This window comes from Schistocerca nitens, chromosome 4, assembly GCF_023898315.1.
Source record: "Schistocerca nitens isolate TAMUIC-IGC-003100 chromosome 4, iqSchNite1.1, whole genome shotgun sequence".
In the NCBI taxonomy this organism is placed as follows: Eukaryota; Metazoa; Arthropoda; class Insecta; order Orthoptera; family Acrididae; genus Schistocerca; species Schistocerca nitens.
This window is the reverse complement of record NC_064617.1, coordinates 117,560,524-117,587,998: the sequence shown is the minus strand read 5'-3', so window position 1 is coordinate 117,587,998 and position 27,475 is coordinate 117,560,524. Positions and strand designations below refer to the sequence as shown.

At 45.1% G+C, this 27,475-nt stretch overlaps 1 protein-coding gene across 1 annotated transcript in view; it reads right to left on the bottom strand.

Annotated features, from left to right (window-relative positions):
- The window catches only part of LOC126251657 (lysophosphatidylcholine acyltransferase), a 735,574-nt gene that overhangs the window by 148,027 nt on the left and 560,072 nt on the right, over window positions 1-27,475 (bottom strand). Inside the window, exon 2 of the mRNA XM_049952227.1 lies at window positions 14,462-14,607. Coding sequence (XP_049808184.1) covers window positions 14,462-14,607 — 146 coding nt within the window. The remainder of the gene's footprint in view (window positions 1-14,461; window positions 14,608-27,475) is intronic.

The following is a 27,475-nucleotide window of genomic DNA, read 5'->3' as shown; positions in this document are numbered from 1 at the left end:
GGTGATCCAGGACCGTGATTCATTTGCTGGCCAACAACTCGGGCACAGTCTCTGCTTTGTGGGCTGGGGTGTCGTCATGGAGGAGCAATCAGGAGCCTGCCTCCAGTATTCGGATCGAATTGGAAGAGTTGTAGCCCACAAACGAGGAACGACCCAAAAAACGTGACGTTGCCACCCGCAATGCTCCACAGCCGTTTTCCAGAGTGTCAGACGCGTAGTGTTACATTCCTTTCCGCGATACATTATACAGCAAACGAGCTGACGATTACGGTGACTGTGCAGAACGTGGCGTTGTGATACATCTACATCTACATCCATACTCCGCAAGCCACCTGATGGTGTGTGGCGGAGGATACCTTGAGTACCTCTGTCGGTGATAGTAGTCGTATGTGGGACTGACTCCAGAAGCTTTGCTGTGAGGACCCAAAAGAAATGCGGCGGACCTTACTTCTGACGCTGGTGACTGAGGCTGCTGTCGGAGACTGCCCGCTTCCCCACATCAGTTCAGCTCACCTCTGAGTCGGAGGCCGCAGAGAGCTTCCAGCGAGGCGAGGCTGTCAGCCGGCGCTCCTACTTGCCGGGTTGAGTTGATCGATCTGATCTCCCCCGCGCTCCTCGTTTTCCACCCCACTCGTCTGTTTGCAGAGCAACTTGCAGCTGCGAGAGCTTCCCAGAGAGTTGGAAAGGGGTTACCGACCAGCAGGTCTCGCGGATAAACGAGCACTGGTGGAGGGGGGGGGGGGGGGGGGGCAGCCACCAAGGCCAACACGGCTACCCGAGCGCCCGCAAACTACTGCGCTGGACGACAGGAGCAAAACAGAACAAATAATTCACCGACAGAGATTGAGGGGTACATACAGTCGTCCTCATACTGCTGGCGAGACGTGCATTATTTTGCGCTGTTTTGTAAAGTTTTCTATAGGGGAATGTGGGAAAATTGGCTAGCCTAAGGTCTTCCTACTTTTTAAGCTGAGCAGCAATAGACGGAAATTCATAGAAATGAGTGATTATGATCTGCAGCTGTTGAACTATAATATTTAATAATTTAGTTACCTTAGGATTACGTTTAAGGAAGAATATAATTCCAATCTCAAAGAAAGTAGGTGTTGACAGATGTGAAAATTACCGAACTATCAGTTCAATAAGTCACGCATGCAAAATACTAACGCGAATTCATTACAGAAGTATGAAAAAACTGATAGAAACCGACCTCGGGGAAGATCAGTTTCGATTCCGTAGAAATATTGGAACACGTGAGGCAATAGTAACCCTACGACTTATCTTAGAAAATAGATTAAGGAAAGGCAAACCTACGTTTCTAGCATATGTAGACTTAGAGAAAGCTTTTGACAATGTTGACTGGAATACTCTTTCAAATTCTGAAGGTGGCAGGGGTAAAATACAGGGAGCCAAAGACTATTTACAATTTGTACAGAAACCAGATGGCAGTTTCAAGAATCGAGGGGCATGAAAGGGAAGCAGTGGTTGGGAAGGGAGTGAGACAGGGTTGTAGCCTCTCCCCGATGTTATTCAATCTGTATATTGAGCAAGCAGTAAAGGAAACAAATGAAAAATTCGGAGTAGGTATTAAAATCCATGGAGAAGAAATAAAAACTTTGAGGCTCGCCGATGACATTGTAATTCTGTCAGAGAAAGCAAAGGACTTGGAAGAGCAGTTGAACGGAATGGATAGTGTCTTGAAAGGAGGATATAAGATGAACATCAACAAAAGCAAAACGAGGATAATGGAATGTAGTCGAATTAAGTCGGGTGATGCTGAGGGAATTAAATTAGGAAATGAGACACAAAGTAGTAAAGGAATTTTGCTATTTGGGGAGCACAATAACTTATGATGGTCGAAGTAGAGAGGATATAAAATGTAGACTGGCAATGGCAAGGAAAGCGTTTCTGAAGAAGAGAAATTTGTTAACATCGAGTTTAGATTTCGGAAAGTATTGGTATGGAATGTAGCCATGTATGGAAGTGAAACGTGGACGATAAATAGTTTAGACAAGAAGAGAATAGAAGCTTTCGAAATGTGGTGCTACAGAAGAATGCTGAAGATTAGATGGGTGGATCACATAACTAATGAGGAAGTATTGAATAGAATTGGGGAGAAGAGGAGTTTGTCGCAAAACTTGACTAGGAGAAGGGATCGGTTGGTGGGGCATATTCTGAGGCATCAGGGGATCACCAATTTAGTATTGGAGGGCAGCGTGGAGGGTGAAAATCGTAGAAGGAGACCAAGAGATGAATACACTTAGCAGACTCAGAAGGATGTAGGTTGCAGTAGGTACTGGGAGATGAAGAAGCTTGCACAGGATATAGTAGCATGGAGAGCTGTATCAAACCAGTCTCAGGACTGAAGACCACAATAACAACAACAACAGCAACAACAACGGGATGAAGTTAAGTACTGTAAACAATTCAGTTTCGATACAGTGGCAACATGGGCACTTTGTCGGACTGGAATTGGCGAAGTGGCCACTTATTTTTAAACTAAAAAATAAGTAAAAAAACTGTTGTAACAAATAACTAAATATATTTTTCTCCGAAACAGATTCCGATTAAATTATTTACATTTTTCGCAAATAAAAATCTGTTATGGCGTAACAAGCTAGCTACGCCACACTGAGAAGTAGCCGGAAGGGCACGCGTCAACTCTCGCCGTCTTGCGTTAAGTCTGAAACAGGATACGTGATGAAAGCTATAAAGGAAAGAACGGAGCTTCGCGTATACTTAACTTTAATTCACTTCTGCGGTACATCGCTCTTGATAATACAAGTGAGACTCTCTCCAGATATGGTTAATGGCGCCTTGCTAGGTCGTAGCCATGGACTTAGCTGAAGGCTATTCTAACTGTCTCTCGGCAATTTAGAGAAAGGCTTCGTACGTGTAGTCGCTAGCAATGTCGTCCGTACAACTGGGGCGAGTGCTAGTCAGTCTCTCGAGACCTGCCTTGTGGTGGCGCTCGGTCTGCGATCCTGACAGTGGCGACACGCGGGTCCGCCATGTACTAATGGATCGCGGCCGATTTAAGCTACCACCTAGCAAGTGTGGTGTCTGGCGGTGACACCACAAAATCAAACTGTGGTACTCGACTCCTGTGCGGAGTTCGTGAGCTCAGAGGGAGCACAGGTAGCACTAAATCCGTTGCTCTTCTGGACTCGACTTTAAAAATTGTTCTTTGCAGTACATGCATTCTCTGTCTTCATCGTTGTCGTCAGAAAGATATCTCGTAGGGTTGCATTTCCTGCTCTTCACACTCTTCTTTTCATTGTCTTTCTTCTCTTCGGCTGCTTTCCGTTTTTCCTTTTTTTAGTTTACTTTTATTCTCTTTCTTTGTCGCTTCTACGTCACTCTTTACATGGACTTGTCGTAAGTACCCCCCCGCAGCCCTTTTTTCGGCCGCTGCTGTTAGGTTTTTCCCCCTTTGTAAAGTGGCCCGAAGCCACCGCCGAGATGGGCGCTTTACCCGCATTGACGTCTTTACTCAAAAGCTGCACACGCCGAAATTTCAATAGCTAAAGTAGGGTTATGGAGTGAACCTATGATACTTTCAACACAGTTTCATTAAAAAGACACAAGCCACATTCCCTCTCCACAGTTAATACATAAACTGAACACTTATCTTACACAAGAGTTTGCATATAGAAAACATCTTGAAAATACTGCTGCCAGCCTAAAAGCTCGTAACAAGATTACTTAAAAATTGTGTGGAATGACATGGGGAGCTTCAGCAGATACCTTGCGCACATCATGCATTGCGCTGGTCTTCTCAGTAGCCGAGTATTGCGCCCCAGTGTGGCTAAACAGCTGCCACACCAACTTGATCGACGTCCAATTGAGCCACGCTATGCGGTTAATAACTGGGGCAATCCGAACAATACCGATTTATTGGCTTCCTCTGCTGAGCAACATCTATCCACCCGCAATCCGCAGAAACGCGGCCTTTTTTAGGGAATACCGCAGGCTGCAGGAGAACCTGGAATTACCCATACAGCAAGACATACCAAGACGAAAGAGACTCCGTTCAAGATGCCCATCATTACGGCAGCCAAAACAGCTAGATACCACCGATACTGGGGTAAGACACCTGTGGGACCAGAGCTGTGAACTTATTGAAAATCCTGAAGAGCGCTGAATGGTTCCCGAAGTATAGCTGTGGTACTGCTGGCACAGAACTCGACAGGAAGGTATGGGTCAAACTGAACAGAACTCGCACCGGGCATGGACGATGAGCAGACTCTTTAGCAATGGGCTGCTACAGGGTCTCCGGTGTGTGACTGTGTGGCTCCGCACCAGACAATCAAGCACACGAGAGATGAATGCATGCCCCTTACGTTCCTACCAGGGGAGTAGGAGCGACCTCATGAAAGCTGGCTATACAGGTCTTACATGGATTAGGAACTTAGATACTGACATTTAGTTTTATATGTAGTTTCCTACTTTCATATTCCTGTTATACATATACTCGTATTTATAAACTGCATGTGACCCATACGAATAAATAAACAAAAAATAAACCTTACATCAGGATATCTAAAATCCACGAACATTATTGTAACACCCAAGCCGCGGCACAGCATAATCTAGCACCTGCTGTTCTGGATAATTACAGCCTGTCGACGTCACTGCGCGGGTGTAGCGCATAGCGAACTGTCAAGGGTTTTACTGTTTTTCTCACCACAGTACCCAACTGTGCTTGTGTTCAAAAACATGTTCGAATGTGTGTGAAATCTTATGGGACTTAACTGCTAAGGTCATCAGTCCCTAAGCTTACACACTACTTAACCTAAATTATTTTAAGGACAAACACACACACACACACACCCATGCCCGAGGGAGGACTCGAACCTCCGCCGGGACCAGCCGCACAGTCCATGACTGCAGCGCCTCAGACCGCTCGGCTAATCCCGCGCGGCTGTGCTTGTGTCCTGCAGATAATGCCTGCAGCTTATCTGATTGTGGGTATAGTCCAGGTATTGATTGCTTCGACGGTACTGCCGCCAATCAGTTTGCTTTTCAAATTTTTTCTACTCTTCGGGTGTGCTGTTTGTTGACTACACCCTGTACATGACCATTTTCTTTGCTGTCTAGCTGCAAAACGCCTGGATCGTAGCACTTCATAGTCTGTCCATTTGGTATTTCGATGTCTCTATTTCCTGATATTTTGCCCTTCTTTAGTTATTGTCTAAACCGAATCCCTTCTTATGTCATTGCTGATGATTCGGACTGTGTGTGTCATGAGATCACCACCCATTTCATGTTTTCACAAATGATATTCCAATTGCTACAGCGTCTTTTTTTATTCAGATAGTAATATTTTTTTACGAACATAAATATTTTTTATCTGTGGTTTCTGTTCTTTCTGACGTGTTCGAAAGAACAGACACCATATTGTTCACACAACCACTATGAATCAAGACACAGTGGAATGGAAGACATTGATTGCCAGTGGGCTTGTGGCCGACCAGGAGTCGAACACTTACGGGAATGGGCGAGATGCTGCGAATAATGAGGCCAATGAGCCGGCTCACTACGTCAGTAGTTGTGCTCTAAGTTGAGAATTCGGGTCTGGCAGGGTAGTCCGCACAGCCACTGTGTGACCACTGCGTCCGGACGGCACGGTGATCAGCACACCTGCCTCGTAAGTAGGAGGCTCAGGTTCGGATCCCGGTCTGGCAGAAATTTTCAAATTGTCCCATCGATATAAATCAATGCCCACATGCAGCTAATATCTTTAATCCCTTTGTGACTTGAAAAATATTTTAGATATACCAGTGGTATTTGGGACCCTCGTCGGATATTTATGCTCAGTGCCACGATAGCTGGCACTGGAATTGCTATATTTCACGACGATGCTGTTTGTGGATTAATCGTATTTGAAGATGGCAATCAATTACGAAAACCGATAACGTGAAAACTGCAATAATTCAGCGATGTTGACATAATAAAAATGGCTCTGAGCACTGTGGGACTTAACTTCTAAGGTCATCAGTCCCCTAAAACTTAGAACTACTTAAACCTAAGTAACCTAAGGATATCACAGACATCCATGCCCGAGGCAGGATTCGAACCTGCGACCGTAGCGGTCGCGCGGTTGCAGACTGTAGCGCCTAGAACCGCTCGGCCACTCCGGCCGGCAGATCTGAGGTCATCAGTCCTCTAGACTTAGACCTACTTAAACCTAACTAACCTAAGGACATCACACACATCCATGGAAGTGGCAGGATTCGAACCTGCGACCGTAGCAGTCGCGTGGTTCAAGCGCCTAGAACCGCTCGGCCACCGCGGACGGCTGTTGACATAACTTGTTATAACTCTCACATGCAAGAATTTGGAAACATGTCAGCTTTTATAAATTGTTATTAATGTTTTCGACGTTATCACTAAACTGTTGAAGTTAAATGCCAGGACGGTCATTTAAAAAGTGAGGTGGCTAGCTTCCTGTCCCACTGTGCGCTGTCTCCGATGACCTGGCGTCGGCGGGATTTTAGGCCTAATTTTTCTTCTCCTTCCATCATTCCTTCTTCCCCGGCGACACTTATTTCCTTAAATCTCCCTTTCCAAAGGTAAGGAATTTAGCTACGCCTGTTGACCATTCAGCACATACCGAGTTGCTAAGTGCACGGTAATGAGAAACTACAGCTGCAATTAGGAACGTAAGTTATGTACGAAGAGCGAGAACGGACTGTCTGGAAAAAGGATGTCTGCCTTCCGGGCGGCAGAGTGCCCCTGGTCTTCTTTCTCCATAATAAATAGAGATGGTGCCCGCGAGCAGGAAAGCCTGAATAGCGAACTGGCTGTTCTGTTGCCGACTTCGACACAGTTCTCACTGCACGATGTTACTCCTTTCTCCGCTGGAAAAAAAGCTTACTCACGTTACTCCGTGTCCATCACGCACCAGATACGTTTCCTACGCCCGCATCTCGTGGTCGTGCGGTAGCGTTCTCGCTTCCCACGCCCGGGTTCCCGGGTTCGATTCCCGGCGGGGTCAGGGATTTTCTCTGCCTCGTGATGGCTGGGTGTTGTGTGATGTCCTTAGGTTAGTTAGGTTTAAGTAGTTCTAAGTTCTAGGGGACTGATGACCATAGATGTTAAGTCCCATAGTGCTCAGAGCCATTTGAACCATTTGAACGTTTCCTACGATACAGTGAAGCGCCTAAGAAACTGGTACAAGCATGTCTTTTCTAAAACAGAGATATGTAAACAGGCAGAATACGTCAATGCGGTCGGCAACGCCTATACAAGATGACAAATGTCAGGCGGACTTGTTACATCGGTTACTGCTGTTACAATGACAGGTTACCAAGATTTAAGTGAGTTTGAACGTGGTGTTACAGTCGGCGCACGAGTGACGGGACACGCATAGCTGAGGTAGAGGAGAAGGGCGGATTTTTCCGCACGACCATTTTAGGAGTGTAACGTGAGTATCAGAAATCCTGTAAAACATCAGATCTCAGACATGGCTGCGGCTGGAAATAGTTCCTGCAAGAATGGGACCAACAACGATTAAACAGAATCGTTCAATGTGACATAAGTGCAACCCTTCAGCAAATTGCTGCATTTTTCAATGCTAGGCCATCAACAAGTGTCAACGTCCGAACTATTTAACGAAACATCGTCGATATGGGCTTTCGGAGCTGAAGGCCCACTCGTGTACCCTTGATGACTGCACGACAAAAGCTTCACGCCTCGCCTGAACGCGTCAACACCGACACTGGACTGTTGATGACTGGAAACAAGTTGCCTGATCGGACGAGTCTCGTTTCAAACTGAATCGAGTGGATGGACGTGTACGGGTATGGAGCCAACCTCATGAATCCATGAACCGTGCATGTCAGCAGGAGCCTGTTCAAGCTGGTGGAGGCCCTGTAATGGTGTGGGACGTGTGCAATAGAAGTAATAAGGGCCTCCTGATACTTCTAGATGCGACTGTGACAGGTGACACATACGTAAGTATCCTGTCTGATACGTGCATTCATTCATGTCCATTGTGCATTCCGACGGAGTTGGGCAATTCCAGTAGGACAATGCGACACCCAACACGTCCAGAATTGATACAGAGCGGCTCCAGGAACACACTTCTGAGTTTAAACACTTCCGCTGGCAACCAAACTCCCCAGACATGAACATTATTGAGCATATCTGGGATGCTTTGCAACATGCTGTTCAGAACAGATCTCCACTCCTCTTGTACTCTTACGGACTTATGGACAGCCCTGCAGGACTCATGGCGTCAATTCCCTCCAGCACTACTTCAGACATTAGTAGAATCCACGCCACGTCATGTTCAGGCACTCCTGCGTGTTCGCGGGGTCCCTACATGATATTAGCCTCGTGTACCAGTTTCTTTGGCTCTTCAGTGTGTATCTGGTGTGTGTACCGGTATGCCATTTGAAATACACTGCTGGCTACCCAAAATGCAGCACCTTTAAGGCAGCATCAAAATCAGGTGAAATCTGCAATTTGCAGCGTGCGTCTGCGGCGACGAGAGGTGCACATGGTAAGCATTTCAGCGTGGGCGCACACATGAAGGGCGCCAGTAGCGCCACCTACAAGCGCTGTAAAAAAGGCGAACAGGCGGCCGTGTCGACCTACTGGAATTGTCCTTTCGTGAGGTCTTTTTGCCCAAGCAACTTCAATATGCCTCGAAGAACACAGCGGAACCGGGCAATTGTGATGCGAATCTGTAATCGCTAGATGCAGGAGGGAACGACGGAACGATTGCAACCATGTCACTGCACCACTACATGTGATGACAGGCATATTGCGTGCATGGCAGTGATGGATCGCTCTCCCACGTCACGAACCACACTACGACAAATTCGGTCTGTTCAGCAACAAGCAGCGTACGCGCGTACCATTTGACGTCGTTTGCAGCAGAGTGGAATGTTATCAAGGCATTTGCGTTGGCAATGTTGCCATGAAACTGAATGGAACGAGATTGTTTTCACCGACGAATCCCAGCACCATGATGGTCAGATTAGAGTCTGGAGACAATATGGTGAGAGAGTGTTGAACTGTTGCCTTATGCATCGTCATGCTAGTCCTCCAACTGGTATTATGGTTTGGGGTGGTGTTGGATTCCACTTCCGCACCCTCCCTGTACGCATTGCCGGTACACTAACCAGCCAACGATACATCGCTGAGGAGTTGGAGCCTGTCGTCCTCCCTTGCCTTCAAAGATTGCCGGCAGCCTTATTGCAAAAAGATAATGCGCGACCACACGTGGTGTGCAATATTCAAGACCTCTTCGTCGCCCATAGGATTGCAGTGCTTCCGTAGGCTCCATGCTCTCTCGATCTCTCGCCTGTCGAAAACGTCTCGTCGATGATTGTGGAACATCTGCCCCGGAATATACCACCCGCTGCTACACTAGACTGCCAAGACGAGAAACATGTCAGAAGATATCCTTGGTGTAGCGTAGCAGCTTGAATTACATAATAAACGCAAGGCTTCCGGTCCAGATTTTATACCAGCCAGGTTCCTTTCAGAGTATGTTGATACAATAGCTCCATATTTAGCATTTATATACACCCGCTCGCTCACAGAATATTCCGTACCTGAAGACTGGAAAATTGCTCAGGTCACACCAATACCCAAAAAGGGAAATAGGAGTAATCCGCTGAATTACAGGGCCATATCACTAACGTCGATTTGCTGTAGGGTTTTGGAACGTATACTGTGTTCTAACATTATGAATTACCTCTAAGAAAATGATTTATTGACACATAGTGAGCACGGATTCAGAAAATATCGCTCTTGTGAAACAACTAGCTTTTTATACTCGTGAAGTAATGAGTACTATGGAAAGGGGATGTCAGATTGGTTCCCTATTTTTAGATTTTCAGAAGGCTTTTGACACCGTTCCTCACAAGCGTCTTCCAACCAAACTGCGTGCCTATGGAATATCGCCTCAGTTGCGCGACTGGATTCGTGATTTCCTGTCAGAAAGGTCACAATACGTAGTAATAGACGGAAAGTCATCGAGTAAAACAGAAGTAATATCCGGCGTTCCCTAAGGAAGTGTTATAGGCCCTCTATTGTCCCCGCTCTACGTTAACGACATAGGAGACGATCTGAGTAGCCTTCTTAGATTGTTTGCAGATTATGCTGTCATTTACCGTCTTGTAAACTCATCAGATGACCAAACCTAATTGCAAAATGACTTAAATAAGATATCTGTATGGTGCGAAAAGTGGCAATTGACCCTGAATAAAGAAAATTGTGAAGTTGTTCACAAGAGTTATAAAAGAAATCCGCTGAATTTCGCTTACGCGATAAGTCAGACAAATCTGAAGGCTGTAAATTCAACTAAATACTTCGGGATTACAATTACAGATAACCTAAATTGGAACGATCACATAGATAATATTGTAGGAAGAGCAAACCAAAGACTGCGATTATTGGCAGAACACTTAGAAGGTGCAACAGGTCTACCAAAGAGACTGCCTGCACTACGCTTGTCCGCCCTATTCCGGAGTATTGCTATGCGGTGTGGAATCCACATCAGATGGGACGGACGGATGACGTTGAAAAAGTTCAAAGAAGGGCAGCTCGTTTTGTATTATCGCGAAATAGGGGAGATAGTGCCACAGACATGATACGTGGAGTGGCAATCATTAAAACAAAGGTGTTTTTCGTTGCGACGGGATCTTCTCATGAAATTTCAATCAGCAGTATTCTCCTCCGATTGCGAAAACATTCTGTTGGCACCCAACTACATAGGGAGAAATGATCACCACGATAAAATAAGAGAACTCAGGGCTCCACAGAAAAATTTTTAAGTGCTCGTTTTTCCCGCGTGCCGTTCGAGAGTGGAACGCTAGAGAGACAGCTTGAAAGTGGTTCATTGAATCCTCTGGCTGGTACTTCATAGGGAATAGCTGAGTAATCACGTAGATGTGACAGTAGATCAACTTTGGCAGTATATGGAAACAGCATGGACTGCTGTATCTCAAGAACACATCCAGAACCTCTGATTCAATGCAGAGTCATATAGCAGCGGTTATAGACAGCAATGGCGGCAACACTCATCATCTTCCTCACTTCATATGAGGCTGTATTTTCAATCCTGTGATCTTTCTACAACGTATTATCTTCAAAATGAATTTAGCTGTGATACCTCCGGTTCTTCTTCGCGATGCATTTTGGATGGCCAGCAGTGTACACAAGAAGCTTACGCAACAAAATGTAAGTGAGTCGTTTAAGAGGAGCACACAGGTCGCTTTTGATGACCGCTGTAGACGGTGCAGAGCTGTTATCAGGAGGTAATGTGACCCTCCACAGCTGACGTAAGTGATGCCAGTAATGTGGCGCGTACGAATATGAGCCAGGCTGTTGCGGAATCAGCACAGGACGATGGGGAGATGTGAAGACGAGACAGAATGACTATGATGCTTGGACGTGTCCAAGACCATATCGTGAATAAAGTTGCCCCACATGTTGGTATATCAACGTCAACTGTCCAAAGTATATGCAAGGAATGGTGTATTACCCTCAGCCATGTAAGAGGACGTAAGAACAGTGTTCGTGTCAAGATGCTAGTCGATAGGGATCGGAGACGAATGTAAATGACAATGGTTTCAAACTAGATAGGGAATGCTGCTATTAATGAATGCAGGTCCACCTCGACCAGTTTCCGAGTGAATAGTGCAAAGCGAACTGCATGCAACGAACATTTGCAGTCGGGTACATCGTGAGAGGCCCCTTGTCACAACTAGACGACTAACATGGGCCAAACAACATACAAAGTGGACAGTAGGGGATTGCTGGAGCACAGTGTCGTCCAGCTTGTCAAGTGATGTCAGGAGCTGAGAGTAACGACAGTCCGATGAAGCTTTCAGTGTATGGAGAGTTCCTTGTACGACGACGATTATTCAAGATGGCATGAACGTGCACCAAGATATTTGTTTCGACATTCTCAATGGACACGTGTTGTCCTTTCTTGTCTATGTCTATGGTGAGTATGCCGAGCACATGCCTATCTTTCAAGATGTCAACAGCTGTGGTCTGGGGTGCACGCGTACTTTCCTCGTTTGACGGACGTTCAGGCGCTGTATAGCACTTTGACTGGCCCACTACAAGCGCCCTATTTAGTACCACAGAAGATGTTGCTCTACGGGATCTAATCATCAATGAATAGCTGCAGCTGGATGTGATGAGCATAAACGAACTTGTGGACTCTCCCCCACGCAGAATGGAGGCCACGACAATGTGAGAGGCACAGCTACACGGCGTTAGCGTGAAGACTCCTGCGAGTGATTGTTCTCTTTCCTGAAGTGCTTATTGTAAGGTGCTCGTCACCACATGTTGTGGTGAGTGGGGGCACGAGCCTGTTGCTCTGTCCGTCGGATGGGGGCGTTAATCGCGGTGGTTCCCCTGGTGTTACGTGCCGAGTTGCGCATGCGTGAAAATGGGTACTTGTCTGAAGGCCTCACTCATATTAACACTTCGATACCACATCATCCACCTGAACAAGGTCAACTGTGCACGGCATTAGTATCCACCCCTAGAACTTTGAACGTTCCTTGCTCCGTAAGCAAAATGAATACAAATTTGATTTAAAATTATTTGTACACAGTCGGTTTAAACACATCGACTACACGACGAAAAAAATTATTGCTCGTTGGTGTAACATCTGGAAAATAATTAAATGAACTATGTTTTTAATATTGAAAGAAGAATAACGTTCTTACGTTTGCGTATTTAAATGAATATTATTTTTACTTTTTTTTTATTTGCAGAGAGAGACCTTGCGTGAAACACGCTGTATATCTCCGTTGTCTGCAAGGAAGGTGTGTATATATAGCTCACTATCTATCTTAGTTCTGTACACTGATTGGAGATGACACTGCGATTCTGCAACTCTTCTTAAAAAAAAACACGAATGAATTATCTAAATGGGACGGAAAGCTGACGACTCTTTATGTCCATCTTTTTAGAGATAGTTGCGGCACTCAGCTGTTCGGTACTAGTTTCCAAACTTGTTTCATTTGGCTACCAGTTTCAGCGTTTTACTACGCCATCTTCAGGCAGGTCCCTGGCCAACGTGTAGGAGGATTCTACCTCGGTTCTGATCAAAACGGGGGCAAGCAATACTGATGGTTGAAGTGATCGCTATAGCAAAATTCTGGCCCCTGTTTTGATCAGAACCGAGGTAGAATTCTCCTACACGTCGGCCAGGGGCCTGAAGATGGCGTAGTAAAACGCCGAAACTAGTAGCCAAGTAAAAACAAGTTTGGAAACTAGACGGCTGAAAGGTGCTTAATTTGACATTCTGAAATCTGAAGATGTGATTTGCATGTACAGACAGATACAATTTCAAAAACAAAATCGTATTATTTCTTCAAGAAAAAGAGCTTCACAAATTGAGAAAGTCAATGACGCGTTGGTCCACCTCTGGCCCTAATGCAGGCAATTATTTCGTCTGGCACTGATTGATAGCGCTGTTGTATGTCCTCCTGTGTGAGGGATATAGAGCCAAATTCTGTCCAATTGGCGCGTTAGATTGTCAAAATACCGAGTTGGTTGGAGGGCACTGCCCATAATGCTCCAAACGTTTTCAATTGTGGAGAGATCCGACGATCTTGCTGGCCTAGGTAGGGTTCGGCAAGCACGAAGACAAACACTAGAAACTCTATTAGTGTGCGAGAGGGCCTTATCTTTCCTAAATGTAAGACAAGGATGGCTTGCCATGAAGGACAAAATAGGACGTAGAATATCGTCGACGTACCGCTATGCTGTAAGAGTGCCGCGGAGAACAACCAGAGGGTCTTGTTAAGAAAAGAAATGGCACCCCTGACAATCACTCCTGGCTGTCAGGTGGTATGCCAGGTGACACTCAGGTTCGTATCACACCGCTGTCCGGGGCATCTCTAGACACCCCTTCGCTGGTCGTCGGTGGTCATTTCGAAGTGCGACTCATCACTAAAGACAGTTCAGTCAATGACATTCCAGGCCGAAGACGTGTCTGGAGACGCCCCAGACAGTGAAAACTGTGTGGAGGATCAAGACACGAATTCCGAACCTCAACTTCCGTGGGCAGTAGTCTTACACGTGTAGTGGCATGAAAGCTGTTAGGCAGGTCTGGGTATCTCAGTCAGTAACGGGTCTATCCCTGATAGACGAGGGTCCGGTTTCGAGTCGCAATCCGCTACAAAGTCGAATTCTGCAAGGAAGTTTCAGCACCGAAGTAGTGTACAGGGTGGGTAAAACAACACTGGCCCTGGAAAATATTTCATGCACCTCAAGATTGGCAACCCTAGTTACATCACGTGTCCCAGCATGCAATTATTTAAGTCGGGATGCCTATCTTAGGGTGCATGAAACGTTTTCCGGGTGAGTGCTATGCTGCGCGGCGTGTATTGGCTACTACCTGGTGACTTCATTACTGCATTTGGGCGCCAGCTGCACAGGTGTGTGGGATGGTGCGGAGTGGGCTGTGGGTACTCACCGCCGCCAGCCGGTCATGGGCCTGGAGCGCAGGTCGTCCTCGGAGAGCCCCAGCAGGCCGACGCACGCCAGTAGCCACGCCAGCACCAGCAGCACCATGATGGCCGCCACGCGGAACGGCAGCACCGCCACCGTCAGCACACCCGTCTGGGGACATCAGAACAATGTCGTATTTAATTACAATTATTCACAATGTTGATAACGGCTGTGATGTGGGATCTGAGTGGGATACTGTCAAGTGGGGGGTTCCCCACGGATCAGTGTTGCGGCCGCTCCTGTTCCTTATTTATATAAATGATATGACCTCTAGTATTATGTTTGCTGATGACACTAGCTTGGTAGTAAAGGATGTTGTGTGCAACATTGACTCGGTTTCAAATAGTGCAGTACATGACCTCAGTTCATGGCTTGTAGAAAACAAACTAACGTTAAATCACAGTAAAACTCAGTTTTTACAGTTTCTAACACTCAATTCAACAAAACCTGACATTGTAATTTCACAGAATGAGTATATGATAAGTGAAACTGAACAGTTCAAATTTCTAGGTGTTCAGATAGATAGTAAGCTGTCGTGGAAAGTCCACATTCAGGATCTTGTTCAAAGACTTAATACTGCCATTTTCACTATTCGAAATGAATCAAAAGTGAGTGATACTTCGACACGTAAATTAGTCTACTTTGCTTATTTTCATTCGCTTATGTCGTACGGTATAATGTTTTGGGGTAACTCTTCCCATTCTAGAAGGATATTTTTGGCTCAGAAACAGGCTGCTCGGGCAATAATTGATGTGAGTTCACGAACCTCTTGTCGACCTCTGTTCACGAGTCTGGGTATTTTGACATTGGTCTCTCAATGTGTATATTCCTTATTGTCGTTTCTTGTTACCAATATTAGTTTATTTCCAACAATAAGCAGCTTTCATTCGGTTAATACTCGGCAGAAATCAAACCTCCATTTGGAGGTGTGCAGTATACTGCTGCATCCATTTTCAATAAGCTGCCACTCGAATTCAAAAATCTTAGCAGTAATCCACGTGCTTTCAAATCGAAACTGTAGAGTTTCCTTAAGGGGCACTCCTATTCTGTCGAGGAGTTCCTTGAAAAATTAAGCTGATTCTCATAGTATTGCTGATAGCGTTTGCTTAAACTCATGGACTGATTTTCTTTCAGGTTCCTGAATATTTATTTTTATCTGTTATTACTTTTATGTTGTAAGTTCATGTACTGACACGTTCCATGACCTTGCAGATTTGCTCCTCAATTTGGTCCTACGGAACTTGACATGTAAATAAATAAATAATAAATAAACACAACCGCCACTCACTCACCAGTTCGTAACGTAACAGACCAACACCAAATACTGAAGAATACGATAAGGGCATTAGCAATCATGCAGATACACCTTTTAATACACTGTTCAGCCAGAACATTATAGTCGGCCGTGCGGTTCTAGGCGCTAAAGTCTGGAACCGCGCGACCGCTACGGTCGCAGGTTCGAATCCTGCCTCGGGCATGGATGTGTGTTCGCTGGGTATAAGTAGTTCTGAGGGACTGATGACCTCAGCTGTTAAGTCCCATACTGCTCAGAACCATTTGAACCAGCCAGAACATTATAACCTACCTACCTAATAGCCGCTATGTCCACCTTTGGCACGGATAACAGCAACGACACGTCGAGGAATGCATGCAATGAGGCCTTGGTAGGTCGCTGGAGCGAGTTGGCACCACATTAGCCCACAAAAGTCACCCAGTTCCAGTCAGTTCCGGGAAAGGGGGTAGGGGGGACGAGCTCTCTGACGCCATGTTCAATCACATCCCAGATGCGTTCGATCGCGTTCAGATCTGTCGAGTTGGGGAGCCAGCACATCAACTCGCCACTGTGTTCCTCGAACCATTTCATCACACTCCTGGCCTTGTGAAATGGAGCATTGTCTTCTTGAAAAATGACACTGCCGTTGGGAAACATGATCGTCATCAAGGGGTATACGTGGCCTGCAACCAGTGTACGATACTTATTGGACGTCTTGGTGCCTTGCACGAGCTTCACTGGACCCACGGATGCCCAGGTGAATGTTCTGGTTCAAAAATGGTTCTAATGGCTCTAAGCACTATGGGACTTAACATCTGAGGTAATCAGTAGAACTTAGAACTACTAAAACCTAGCTAACCTAAGGACATCACACACATCCATGCCCGAGGCAGGATTTGAACCTGCGACCGCAGCGGTCGCGCGGTTCCAGACTGAAGCGCCTAGAACCGTCGGCCACATCAGCCGTATGTGAATGTTCTCCAGAGCATAATGAAGCCGCTACCAGCTTGTCTCCGTCGTGAAGTACAGGTGACAGGAAGATGTTACCCTGTTAGACGACCTGATTCACAACCTTCCATCGGCGCAATGAACAGGGTATTGGGATTCATCAGACCATTTGATGCTCTGCCACTGCGCCAACGTCCAGCGCCAATGGTTGTAACGCCGGAAATGCATATCCTCCTATTTCCATCTATTGTACTATAATTTTTTTCCTTATTTTGTTACCTGAAGATATGACATTTCTGTGTCTTTATATATTGTAATTCTTTTACTACTTGTATATATATTTATATCGAGGTATCACTGGTTTGTTTTGTAAATATTATTTGTATTTTTACGCTGGGTATGGCCTAGGGAAAACTATGCTATCGAACGATTACATCCATAGGTCGTGTGGAGAACCAAAGTGTTTAGGATCTTTGGTAGTGTTAACTCTGCCGCATGGAGCGCGAGCAGAGGGAGACTGGCGGGAGTAGGGCGGTGGAGAAGGTGTGTTGTGTGACGCTCCCGGAGTTGCCGCGCTTTCGGGGTTTGGCAGCATCAAGAGCCCGTTTCGCCTGGTGACCGCGTCGAGAAGAAGGCGCGCCAACATCCAGCTTCTGCAACAGCGACGGCCGACAATGAGTGACTGTCGTCACCTGCTCGACCGACGACTGCAAACATTCAATCAACCAACAAGGAAGACTGGAAGCACGTAAAGTTTTAGAACTGTATGGCAGACCTGAGCTTTTGAAACTGTTCAGTTTGCCTCACAAAATTACAGCAACGTAACATAAACCTTTGTTGCTCATTGTCCCAATTGCATTACCAAGCAGAGTCCTTTCATTTTCCGGAATGAAACCGAGTGTCGTTGAAATTCAAACGCCAGCATTAAAGTAATATCATTCCATTTCGCTGCTTTAATTTCAAAGTTCAGTTAAAGTATTCATAGCTGGCTACAATATTTAGATTACACAAGCACAAATTAAGAGTGCGAGTTTTCTTACCATATTTTAGCTTACCTGTGACTGCAGCTCAGCTTGGTACGTACTAAGTTTTGCTATTGTTAATTGTTCAGAATCATTTAATTCAAGTTCAGAGTTAAATCTCTTATTTCTAAATTGCGTAGATTCAAGTAGCTTTTGAAATGATTGTTGAGGTAGCCCAAGACTAACACTATTTTATTGAATTTCGTAGTGCTTCAGTCACTAAATTAACTTTCAATTTTCCGGTTTTAAAAATTATTTTGCTAAATTAAGTCAGAGTGTAGCGAAATTTATTACTTCTGACAAACATTCAGTTTTCACACAACACGTGTCAACCTTCAGTTGCCACGCTTTTAGTGCTAATTGTATGTGCATTAATCTTTCATTTCCAGTTATAATAGTAGTTGTCCATAGAACTGGCGACCGTAATTTTCCCCAAATCTCAAATATCTAATTAACGCCAATTAATAGCTAACGTAACGACCGCACATTTACTTTCTTTATTAACTTTACCCCTTTTCAAAATTAATTTCCACCAATTTCATTTGCATTTTTCCTTTCATTTAGATGTAACCCTTTCCTCCCTCTTTACCGACAGATTAACTTCGGTGACGACTGCTTTTCCCAAATTTCCATTAGGTGCACGCGGTTTAATTTTTCACTGTCATTAAGGTCGATAAGTGAGGGGGAGGTTACATGGTCACCTGTCCATTTCTGTCGTAGTTACCGATATCGTGATAACACTGACACATCCGTGGGTCATCAGCTGCGAAAATCCATCATTAGGAGTGTTTGGAGCACTGTGTGTTCAGGCGCACTTGTACTCTGGCCAGCATTAAAGTCTGATGTTAGTTCCGCCTGTCCCGACGTCTGTAATGGTGGGTGACTGCCCAGTCCTACAAGGTGTGGACGAGGTTTCACCTTGGTTTCGCCACGTGTTGAATACACTCACCACAGCACTCCTGGAACACCCGACAAGTGGTGCAGTTCCCGAAATGCTCGCGCCGAACCTCTGGGCCGTCACAATCTGCCCTCGCTCAAATCCGCCACCAAATGTGAAAGCAAGGAACTACCTGACGTGTATTTTAGACTCCCCAGAAATGTCAACACGCGCCATCTGTGCACAAATATTGCTCTACACAAGTGTCGCAAACTCGTTCAAGGCCGCCCCCCCCCCTCAAATCCTCTAACTGCCAGGTCAAAACGCGTACGCGAAAACTGAGTAGCGTGCCGTTTGGATCGAGCTCTGATTTCCTGGCAGCTCAAAGGACTGCTCTCTCTCTCTCTCTCTGCTCCGACTATTTAATGCGTCGCGAGGGCCGGATCTGCGCCGGTATTTAGCTAGAGACGCGGGGATCGCCGCAGGGGCGCCCGTATTGTGCGCAGCACTCCCCCCCCCCCCCCCTCCCAACTCAAAGCTGTCCAGATTCTGACTCACGACCCGGAAAAGGGGGAAGCCAGCCAGCGCATGTAGCGTACCGCTGCAACGCGCTGCGGTCGATACCCGATCCCGGCAGAAGCCGGCACGAATTCTTATCGCCTGTAAAGTACTCTTTCCAACTATGAGGTTCTTGAACACAGCACTTTCGTCGACAACTGTGAACGTGGTGAAGCAATTTCGAAACCTTAGCATTTGTAAATAGATAAAACTGCAGTCAGTCACCTTTTTGTTTTGCTACCAAAAGGCTTCTCATGAGCTCCATTTCTATAGAGAGGTGAATGTGGCACGGAAGTCTTTTGGTACCAAAACAAGCTTAATAAAAGATGAGACAGGGAATATAATAAGTGAAGTGAAGGGAAGGGAATATGCGAAAGATGACGCAGGTATTTTGATAGTCTCCTCAACCCTAGAATAACTATACCAAAGAACCCAACAGCACGAAAGGAGAAGAGGACCCAGACAACAACACTACCCCACCAAATATAAAAGATTTGAAAACTGCCATGACGAAAAACAACAAGGCGGTAGGGACAGATGGTATTCCAGCAGAACTAAGCAAGGAGGCATAGCAGTTATATCAAGCTCTAGATGAACTGGGGTTCTCTAGAAAGTTGGTAAGGCTGGTGAGAATGAAAAATGAGCGAAACACAAGGTAGTGTAAGAATAGGAGGAATGACGCCCAATACATTGAGTATTAAAAATAGAGTGCGACAAGGGGATGCATTGGCATGCCTTCTCTTTAATGCCGCCCTGGAGAAAGTGATGAGAAGCGCAAACCTTCTTAATAGGGGAACGATCTTCTATAAATCAGTGCAGATACTGGCCTACGCGGATGACACAGATATAATAGCAAGAACCCAAAAAGCAGTGGGAGAGACATTTACAGCTCTTGAACAGGCCAGTAGGAACATGGGGTTAATTGTTAATGAACGAAAAACAAAATATATGGCAGCTGGAAAAGCACATAGAGAAAATATGCCAAATGCAATAACAATGGGCAATTATACATTTGAGATAGTTGAATATTTCAAGTATCTGGGCTCGACAGTTACACATCTAAATGATACCTCCAATGAAATTAAGCAGAGATTAATACTAGCCAACAGAGCTTATTTTGCCCTAACAAGACTTCTATCCTCAAGGCTCGTACCACGAAATTAACCATGTATAAGTCACTTATACGACCAGTGCTTACATATGCCTCTGAAGCCTGGACATTAACAACTAAAGATATTGAAACACTGGATGCATTTGAAAGAAAGGTACTTAGACGAATTATCGGTCCAGTCTGTGAAAGAGGAAGATGGAGGAGGAGATACAACCATGAGTTGTATACCATATACAAAGACCAACCCATCAGAAGGATGGTGAAATCATCCAGACTGAGAGGGGCGGGACATGTGGCTCGCATGAATGATACAGAAGCACCAAAAAGAATATTACAAGGAAAGCCAGGAGGGCAGAGAGGACGTGGTCGACCGAGAGCCAGATGGGAAGATGGAGTAATCGAAGATCTTAGGGAGATGGGCTACAGAAACTGGAGAGTATTGGCAAAGGACCGAGGGAGATGGAAGGAAATTGTAGAAGAGGCCAAGGCTCATCATGAGCTGTAGAGCCAAGAAAGAAGAACTCACCTTTTTGAAATAGTTATTTATTTATTCATTCCATGAAATGGTTCTCGAACCTTTTCAGGCTCTTCTTCAGGTGGTGTGCAGGAGGTTAGATGCCTATTTCTAGCATAATACTAGGTGCTGGCTCTGTGACAAGAAAATGGAACATGCTTCAATCCGTCGCCGTGAATATCGTTTATCTAGCGATTTGGATCCAAAATTTAGTTTTGTACTTTCTGCAAGAGTATGGGCGGTTTTTGTTATTAATAACAATCTGTCTGCTTCCATTGTCTTGTACAACTGGGAGCACATCAGTCATTTTTACAGAAAGAAAAATACCAAAGACGTGCTACGAGACGGCATTTCCCGATGTAGACGAGAAACCAAGCGGAAATCACCGTGACCAAAAAGCAACATATCGTTAACGAACTGTTTTTAGATCTTGAAAACAAATTAAATTACAAATATCTTTAATTACAGACTACTGATGATGCTCTACCTCAATAAAACGAAACGCGTCTGGTGAAGCAAAATCATACATTTTGTTATAGTTGCAACGCCAGAACGAATTGTAAAGCAGCTACGGACAATATAGCAACACAAATGAAGAATTTACAGAACATATATTCATCAACACTGTAATAAAGAAACTTTACCAGCATCCAGATTTGCTATACAACTCTTACTTGTTGCCAAGATCTTCATACAAAGACATTACATAAGCCTACTTGACTCAGTGATATACCTTTCTGTGAAGATCTTTGTAATAATTAATACTTGTATACCACATGCTGGATCCTGATTTGTTTCTTTATCACAGTGTAGATGCAAACACGTTCTGTAAAACTGAGTCATGTGGAACCACCTGGCCATCAGAATGGAAGCAGACAGATCGATATTAACAACACAAGCCGACCGCACCCATCATTATGCTTGAAACAGCTATGTAACCTCCTGCATACCATCTGAAGGTGAGCCTGAAAAGGTTCGAAAACCGGTTCATGGAATTAATAATGGCTCTGACCACTATGGGACTTAACATCTGTGGTCATCGGTCCCCTAGAACTTAGAACTACTTAAACCTAACTAACCTAAGGACATCACACACATCCATGCCCGAGGCAGGATTCCAAACCTGCGACCGTAGCGGTCACGCGGTTCCAGACTGAAGCGCCTAGAACCGCACGGCCACACCGGCCGGCATGGAATTAATAAATAATTATCTAAAATCAGTTACTAGTTACATTTTTATGTATTTACACTGAATAAACAGTAACGGGTTCTTAAACATTCGTAATGGATAGGCTTAACCTTAACATTTGATATTAACATTGTACCCAAAGTTGTAGACACTATACTGGTGGGAAAATAGTCGCAAACCACGACATAAACGAAAGATGGCGGGCGTGTTTCTACGTCTAAAAAATGATGTCTATTAAAGTTTCGCACCAGTCGCCTAAGGGACGTTCTGAGTTGACGTTAGTCAAAATTACCTTTAAGGCGACAAAGATGCCGTTTTCGAAACATCACTGGGCTTGAACGAGGTCGTGCAATAGGGCTCTCAATACGCTAAACTGAGACACTGCAGCACAGACAGAATCCTTTTGTGGGGCTAAGACACTTATTTTAAACAAAAAGAGAGACGCTGGAGAAATTCAAAGTAGAAAACGAGAATTATTTCAGGAAAATTTCAGAGCCAAATTATACTGAACAAGGAACGCACAATCTAATAGTAGATTATAAGATTGGTAAGTATACCAACATGTATTCGGATACGAAAAAACGCAGCCTAAATAATAGGAGCACACTAGAAAAATGGAACCAGTAAGACCAACTAGATAGGTTATGAAATTAGAGGGAACTTGCAGTACAGCGAACACTGACATAATACAATGGATCGATGAAAGGATCAGGAATAACGTAACTTGACAGAGGACAGGAAAATATTTAGGCAGAAAATTCACGACTGGACGGCATACGTGGCAGATAAACCTAAGACGACTCGGTCTGACGAGTGGAAAAAAAGCCCATTCCGAGAGGATGAAAGTAATACGGGCACAATGCAACGCTACAACAAAGCACTGAAAGTGCCCCACGTTTTAGAACACGTGGCCCAGTACAGCCCAAACGTGAAAAACAGTGATTTCACGGAAAAAGACCACCTAACATCCTTAATGTACGCAGGGGGTCCCAGGAGGAATTGATTTATTCGAAGCAGCGAACTCTACTAAACATGAGCTCTAAGTGCATACCTTAAGAGCTATGAGCACTTCATCTTCGATAATTTGAAACAAATATCTTTTACTGAGCTCCTTGCTATTTTGAGATCAAAACAAAGGGAAAATGTCCAGTCAACATGGGCTCCAAATCGTGTATCTTAGAAGCTGTGAGCACTTGTCCATCTTCGCTACTGTGAACAAGTGCTCACAGTCCTTCGCATATTCATTTTAGAACCCATGTTTAGTCGACTTTTTTTGTTTGCTTCGAATGAGTTCCTGTCATATCCCTGAACACTGACAATTCATCCTGGGACAACCTGAATAGACAAGTAGCAACGCTACAAAATTGAAGCCAAGTGCAGGAAAACCTAAAGACGATCGACGTTTGGTGTAAGAATTGGCACTTCACCCTCGACGTAAATGAACGTAAAATCATGCTCATAAATAGATGGAAAATGTTTTACTACACGACTGCCGAACAAACATTGAAAACCATCACGTTTGCTAAGTGTGAACTATATTGCGTCTGATGCGAAGTAAAATCAATCGCACGCATAAAACTAATCGTAGAAAAGGCAGACGCCAAACTCAAAGACTGTAATGTACCCACGAAGGAGATAGCTTTCGAAACAAGCGTTCTACCAATTGTCGAGTAGTGTTCCTCTGCCTGGGAGCCTTACGTGGAAGAAACTAGATAAGTTCGAAAGAAGAGCAGCGCATTTAATCGCGGGTTCGTTTAGTAAATGTGAAAGCCTCTCGGAAGTGTTCAGGTCAGCAACTGGAAGCAGTTAATTCCATACATCATCTGGGAGTACGCATTAGGAGTGATTTAAAATGGAATGATCATATAAAGTTGATCGTCGGCAAAGCAGATGCCAGACAGATTCATTGGAAGAATCCTAAGGAAATGCAATCCGAAAACAAAGGAAGTAGGTTACAGTAGGCTTGTTCACCCACTGCTTGAATACTGCTCAGCAGTGTGGGATCCGTACCAGATAGGGTTGATAGAAGAGATAGAGAAGATCCAACGGAGAGCAGCCCGCTTCGTTACAGGATCATTTAGTAATCGCGAAAGCGTTACGGAGATGATAGATAAACTCCAGTGGAAGACTCTGCGGGAGAGACGCTCAGTAGCTCGGTACGGGCTTTTGTTAAAGTTTCGAGAACATACCTTCACGGAAGAGTCAAGCAGTATATTGCTCCCTCCTACGTATATCTCTCGAAGAGACCATGAGGATAAAATCAGAGAGATTAGAGCCCACACAGAAGCATAGCGACAATCCTTCTTTCCACGAACAATACGAGACTCGAATAGAAGGGAGAACCGATAGAGGTACTCAGGGTACCCTCCGCCACACACCGTCAGATGGCTTGCGGAGTATGGATGTAGATTTGACTCCCATGGCAGCCGCTACGAGAGAGACGCTGTCCATTACAGACGAATTTATTGCTGAAGTTCTGAGAACGTATGTTCCTAGACCAGTAAAACAAAGGACAGGATGACAATTGTTGACTATATGAAAAAAAAACGTAAATTAGTTACAAAGTACGGCGTGCACACACTTTATTGAACATGTAAAGGTCACTACAGATATTTGGATTTAGGTTACGACATGTTCGATATTAGGACGTAATCGTTGGTGATGATGTGGCGCAGACGAATAGCGAAATTCTGCAATACCCGCTGAAGGGTCGGAACATTGATGCTATCGATGACCACCTGAATGGCTGTTTTCAGCTCAGCAATGGTTTTGGGGTTATCGCTGTACACCTTGTTTTTAATGCAGCCCCACAAAGAGGAGTCGTATGTGTTCAGATCCGGAAATTTGGCGGCCAGTCGAGGCCCAAGCCAGTGGACTCTGGGTACCCCAGGGCCAGAATGCGGCTCCCAGAGGGCTCCTCCGGGACATCACACACTGTCCTGCTTCCATAGGGTCGAACTCCGTTCTAGCATGAACCACATCCTGTCGACATCAGGGTCACTTTGGATAATGGAGATGAAATCATCTTCCACAACCTTCACGCACCGTTCGGTGGTCACCGTGCCATGAGGGAATATCGGATCGATTATTCCGTGACTGGACACTGCACACCACACAGTCACCTACTGAGGACGAGGAGACTTTTCGATCGCGAAATGCGGATTCTGTCCCCAAAACTACCCAATTTCGCTTATTGACGAACCAGTCCAAATGAAAGTGGGCTTCGTCGCTAAACCAAACCATATTCACATCAAAGTCCTGTCCGTCAATTCTGTGGACGAAGTGTTGCCGAAAGACAACTGCTGTTCCATGGCCCTGGGGCTTAATGGCTGATCGGTTTGAATTTTGTATGGGAAGTGCTGCAGGTCTTCAAAAACAATTTGTCGCAGTGTCCCCCGGTTGATTCCCACCTGTTGTGCAGCTCGGTTAGGTTAGGGTTAGGTTGGTGTTGTTTAACGTCCCGTCGACAACGAGGTCATTAGAGACGGAGAGCAAGCTCGGGTTAGGGAAGGATGGGGAAGGAAATCGGCCGTGCCGTTTCAAAGGAACCATCCCGGCATTTGCCTGAAACGATTTAGGGAAATCAACGGAAAACCTAAATCAGGATGGCTGGAGACGGGATTGAACGGTCGTCCTACCGAATGCGAGTCCAGTGTGCTAACCACTGCGCCACCTCGCTCGGTGTGCAGCTCGTCTGATCGAGTTCCTGGGGCTAGTTTGAAACACAGCGCGTGTCTTCTAGATGTTTTGAGGCGTTTTCACCCCTTTTGGACGACCGACATTGCCAACAATGTCATCACGAACACTACCCGTGCTCTCAAATTTGCGAATGAAATTCTTGATTGTTAGAACACTGGTCTTGAGCATGAACTCGGTTGCAAATTTCCTTTTAGCCTAAGATGGGCTGTTATTGCTCGTATAGTAGACCTTCACAAGCGGTATCTGCTCAGGTATGCTGTACCGTGAAATTTTCACGTGCAAAAGGCCGACAACAACAAGGTGCATGCGCATACTAATTCCCATCATGCCTTGCAGCCAACGATGCAGTTTGAACGTCGTAACGCAAAACGTTCAGAAGTTGATTTTATTTCATGTAGTTCAATAATTGTCACCCTCTATTAGTGCCTCGCACATGTATCTCGCGAAAAGACCATGGGCGGGGAGGGGGGGGGGGTTAAACTAGTGAGAGCTCACACGGTAGTTTATCAGAGGCGGAAATGACACACAACTGAAGTTGTTCGCACCAGTAGATGTTACATACAATATCTCCTGGTTACATGATTAATGAGTCACACCTAATTCAAATCTGGCATGAAATTACCTCAAGCCAAATAATCTGCTTTGAAATTATGCAGAGATGATTACGTAAGCGCAGCTGTGAGCTTAGCAAAGCTGTTATTAATTTCACTAGAGACTGCGATCTTTTTTCCAGGTCTCTTTAACAGCAATCAGCGTTCTCCACATCAAAGAGATAAATTACTGGGTCCGCTTCTTTTATAACGGCATCTGCGTCTGAGGATCAGTATCTACGATCTCTCTCAGTTCCCATTCACGTCGCGAAACTATTTGGAATTAATCTCCCTAATAAATGGAGCAGTGTGACCAGTGATACGGAAAAGCGAATGCCAACCTTTTCCACTACGATAAAATTAAAAAATTCCGTAATCATCCTGCGATGAATTTTAAACCAGTTTTGTCAAAACCAGATATTTAAAAACTTATCCATAATGGAAATACTCATTTTGTTCAAGTAGAACCATCATGAAAGGCTCACTGCAAGAGATGCAACGTACAATCTTCGATCTCTCTCTGGAAAGTTAATGACGTACTGCTTATTTCTATAGTTCGCTGAGTAGACACGCGGTATTAATCCAAAGTGTACTTAACACTTGTGCAAATACATGCACTGGATGCGACAGTTACAATTAGATGCACAAGGCAAAGAAATACTCGCGGACTTTTGGCTTCACAGCGCTATTGCTATCATACTGACGATACAGAAATGTGTGCAACACATAAGTGGCAGTCACAAGATAACGAGAAAAATGAAAAAAATTGAACTATTTCTTATTTCAAAAGTAATCGTATGTGTTAATATATTTATCTCACTGCTAGACAAGGCGGTCAATGCCTTCGAGGAAAAATCTTTGCAGTTGCCTACGGATCCAGGATTGTACCTAGGAGTGCAGTAGGGCCGTTGATGATACATCGACATTCCTTCCGGAAGTACCGATACACACCGGCGATATTTACACTCCTGGAAATGGAAAAAAGAACACATTGACACCGGTGTGTCAGACCCACCATACTTGCTCCGGACACTGCGAGAGGGCTGTACAAGCAATGATCACACGCACGGCACAGCGGACACACCAGGAACCGCGGTGTTGGCCGTCGAATGGCGCTAGCTGCGCAGCATTTGTGCACCGCCGCCGTCAGTGTCAGCCAGTTTGCCGTGGCATACGGAGCTCCATCGCAGTCTTTAAC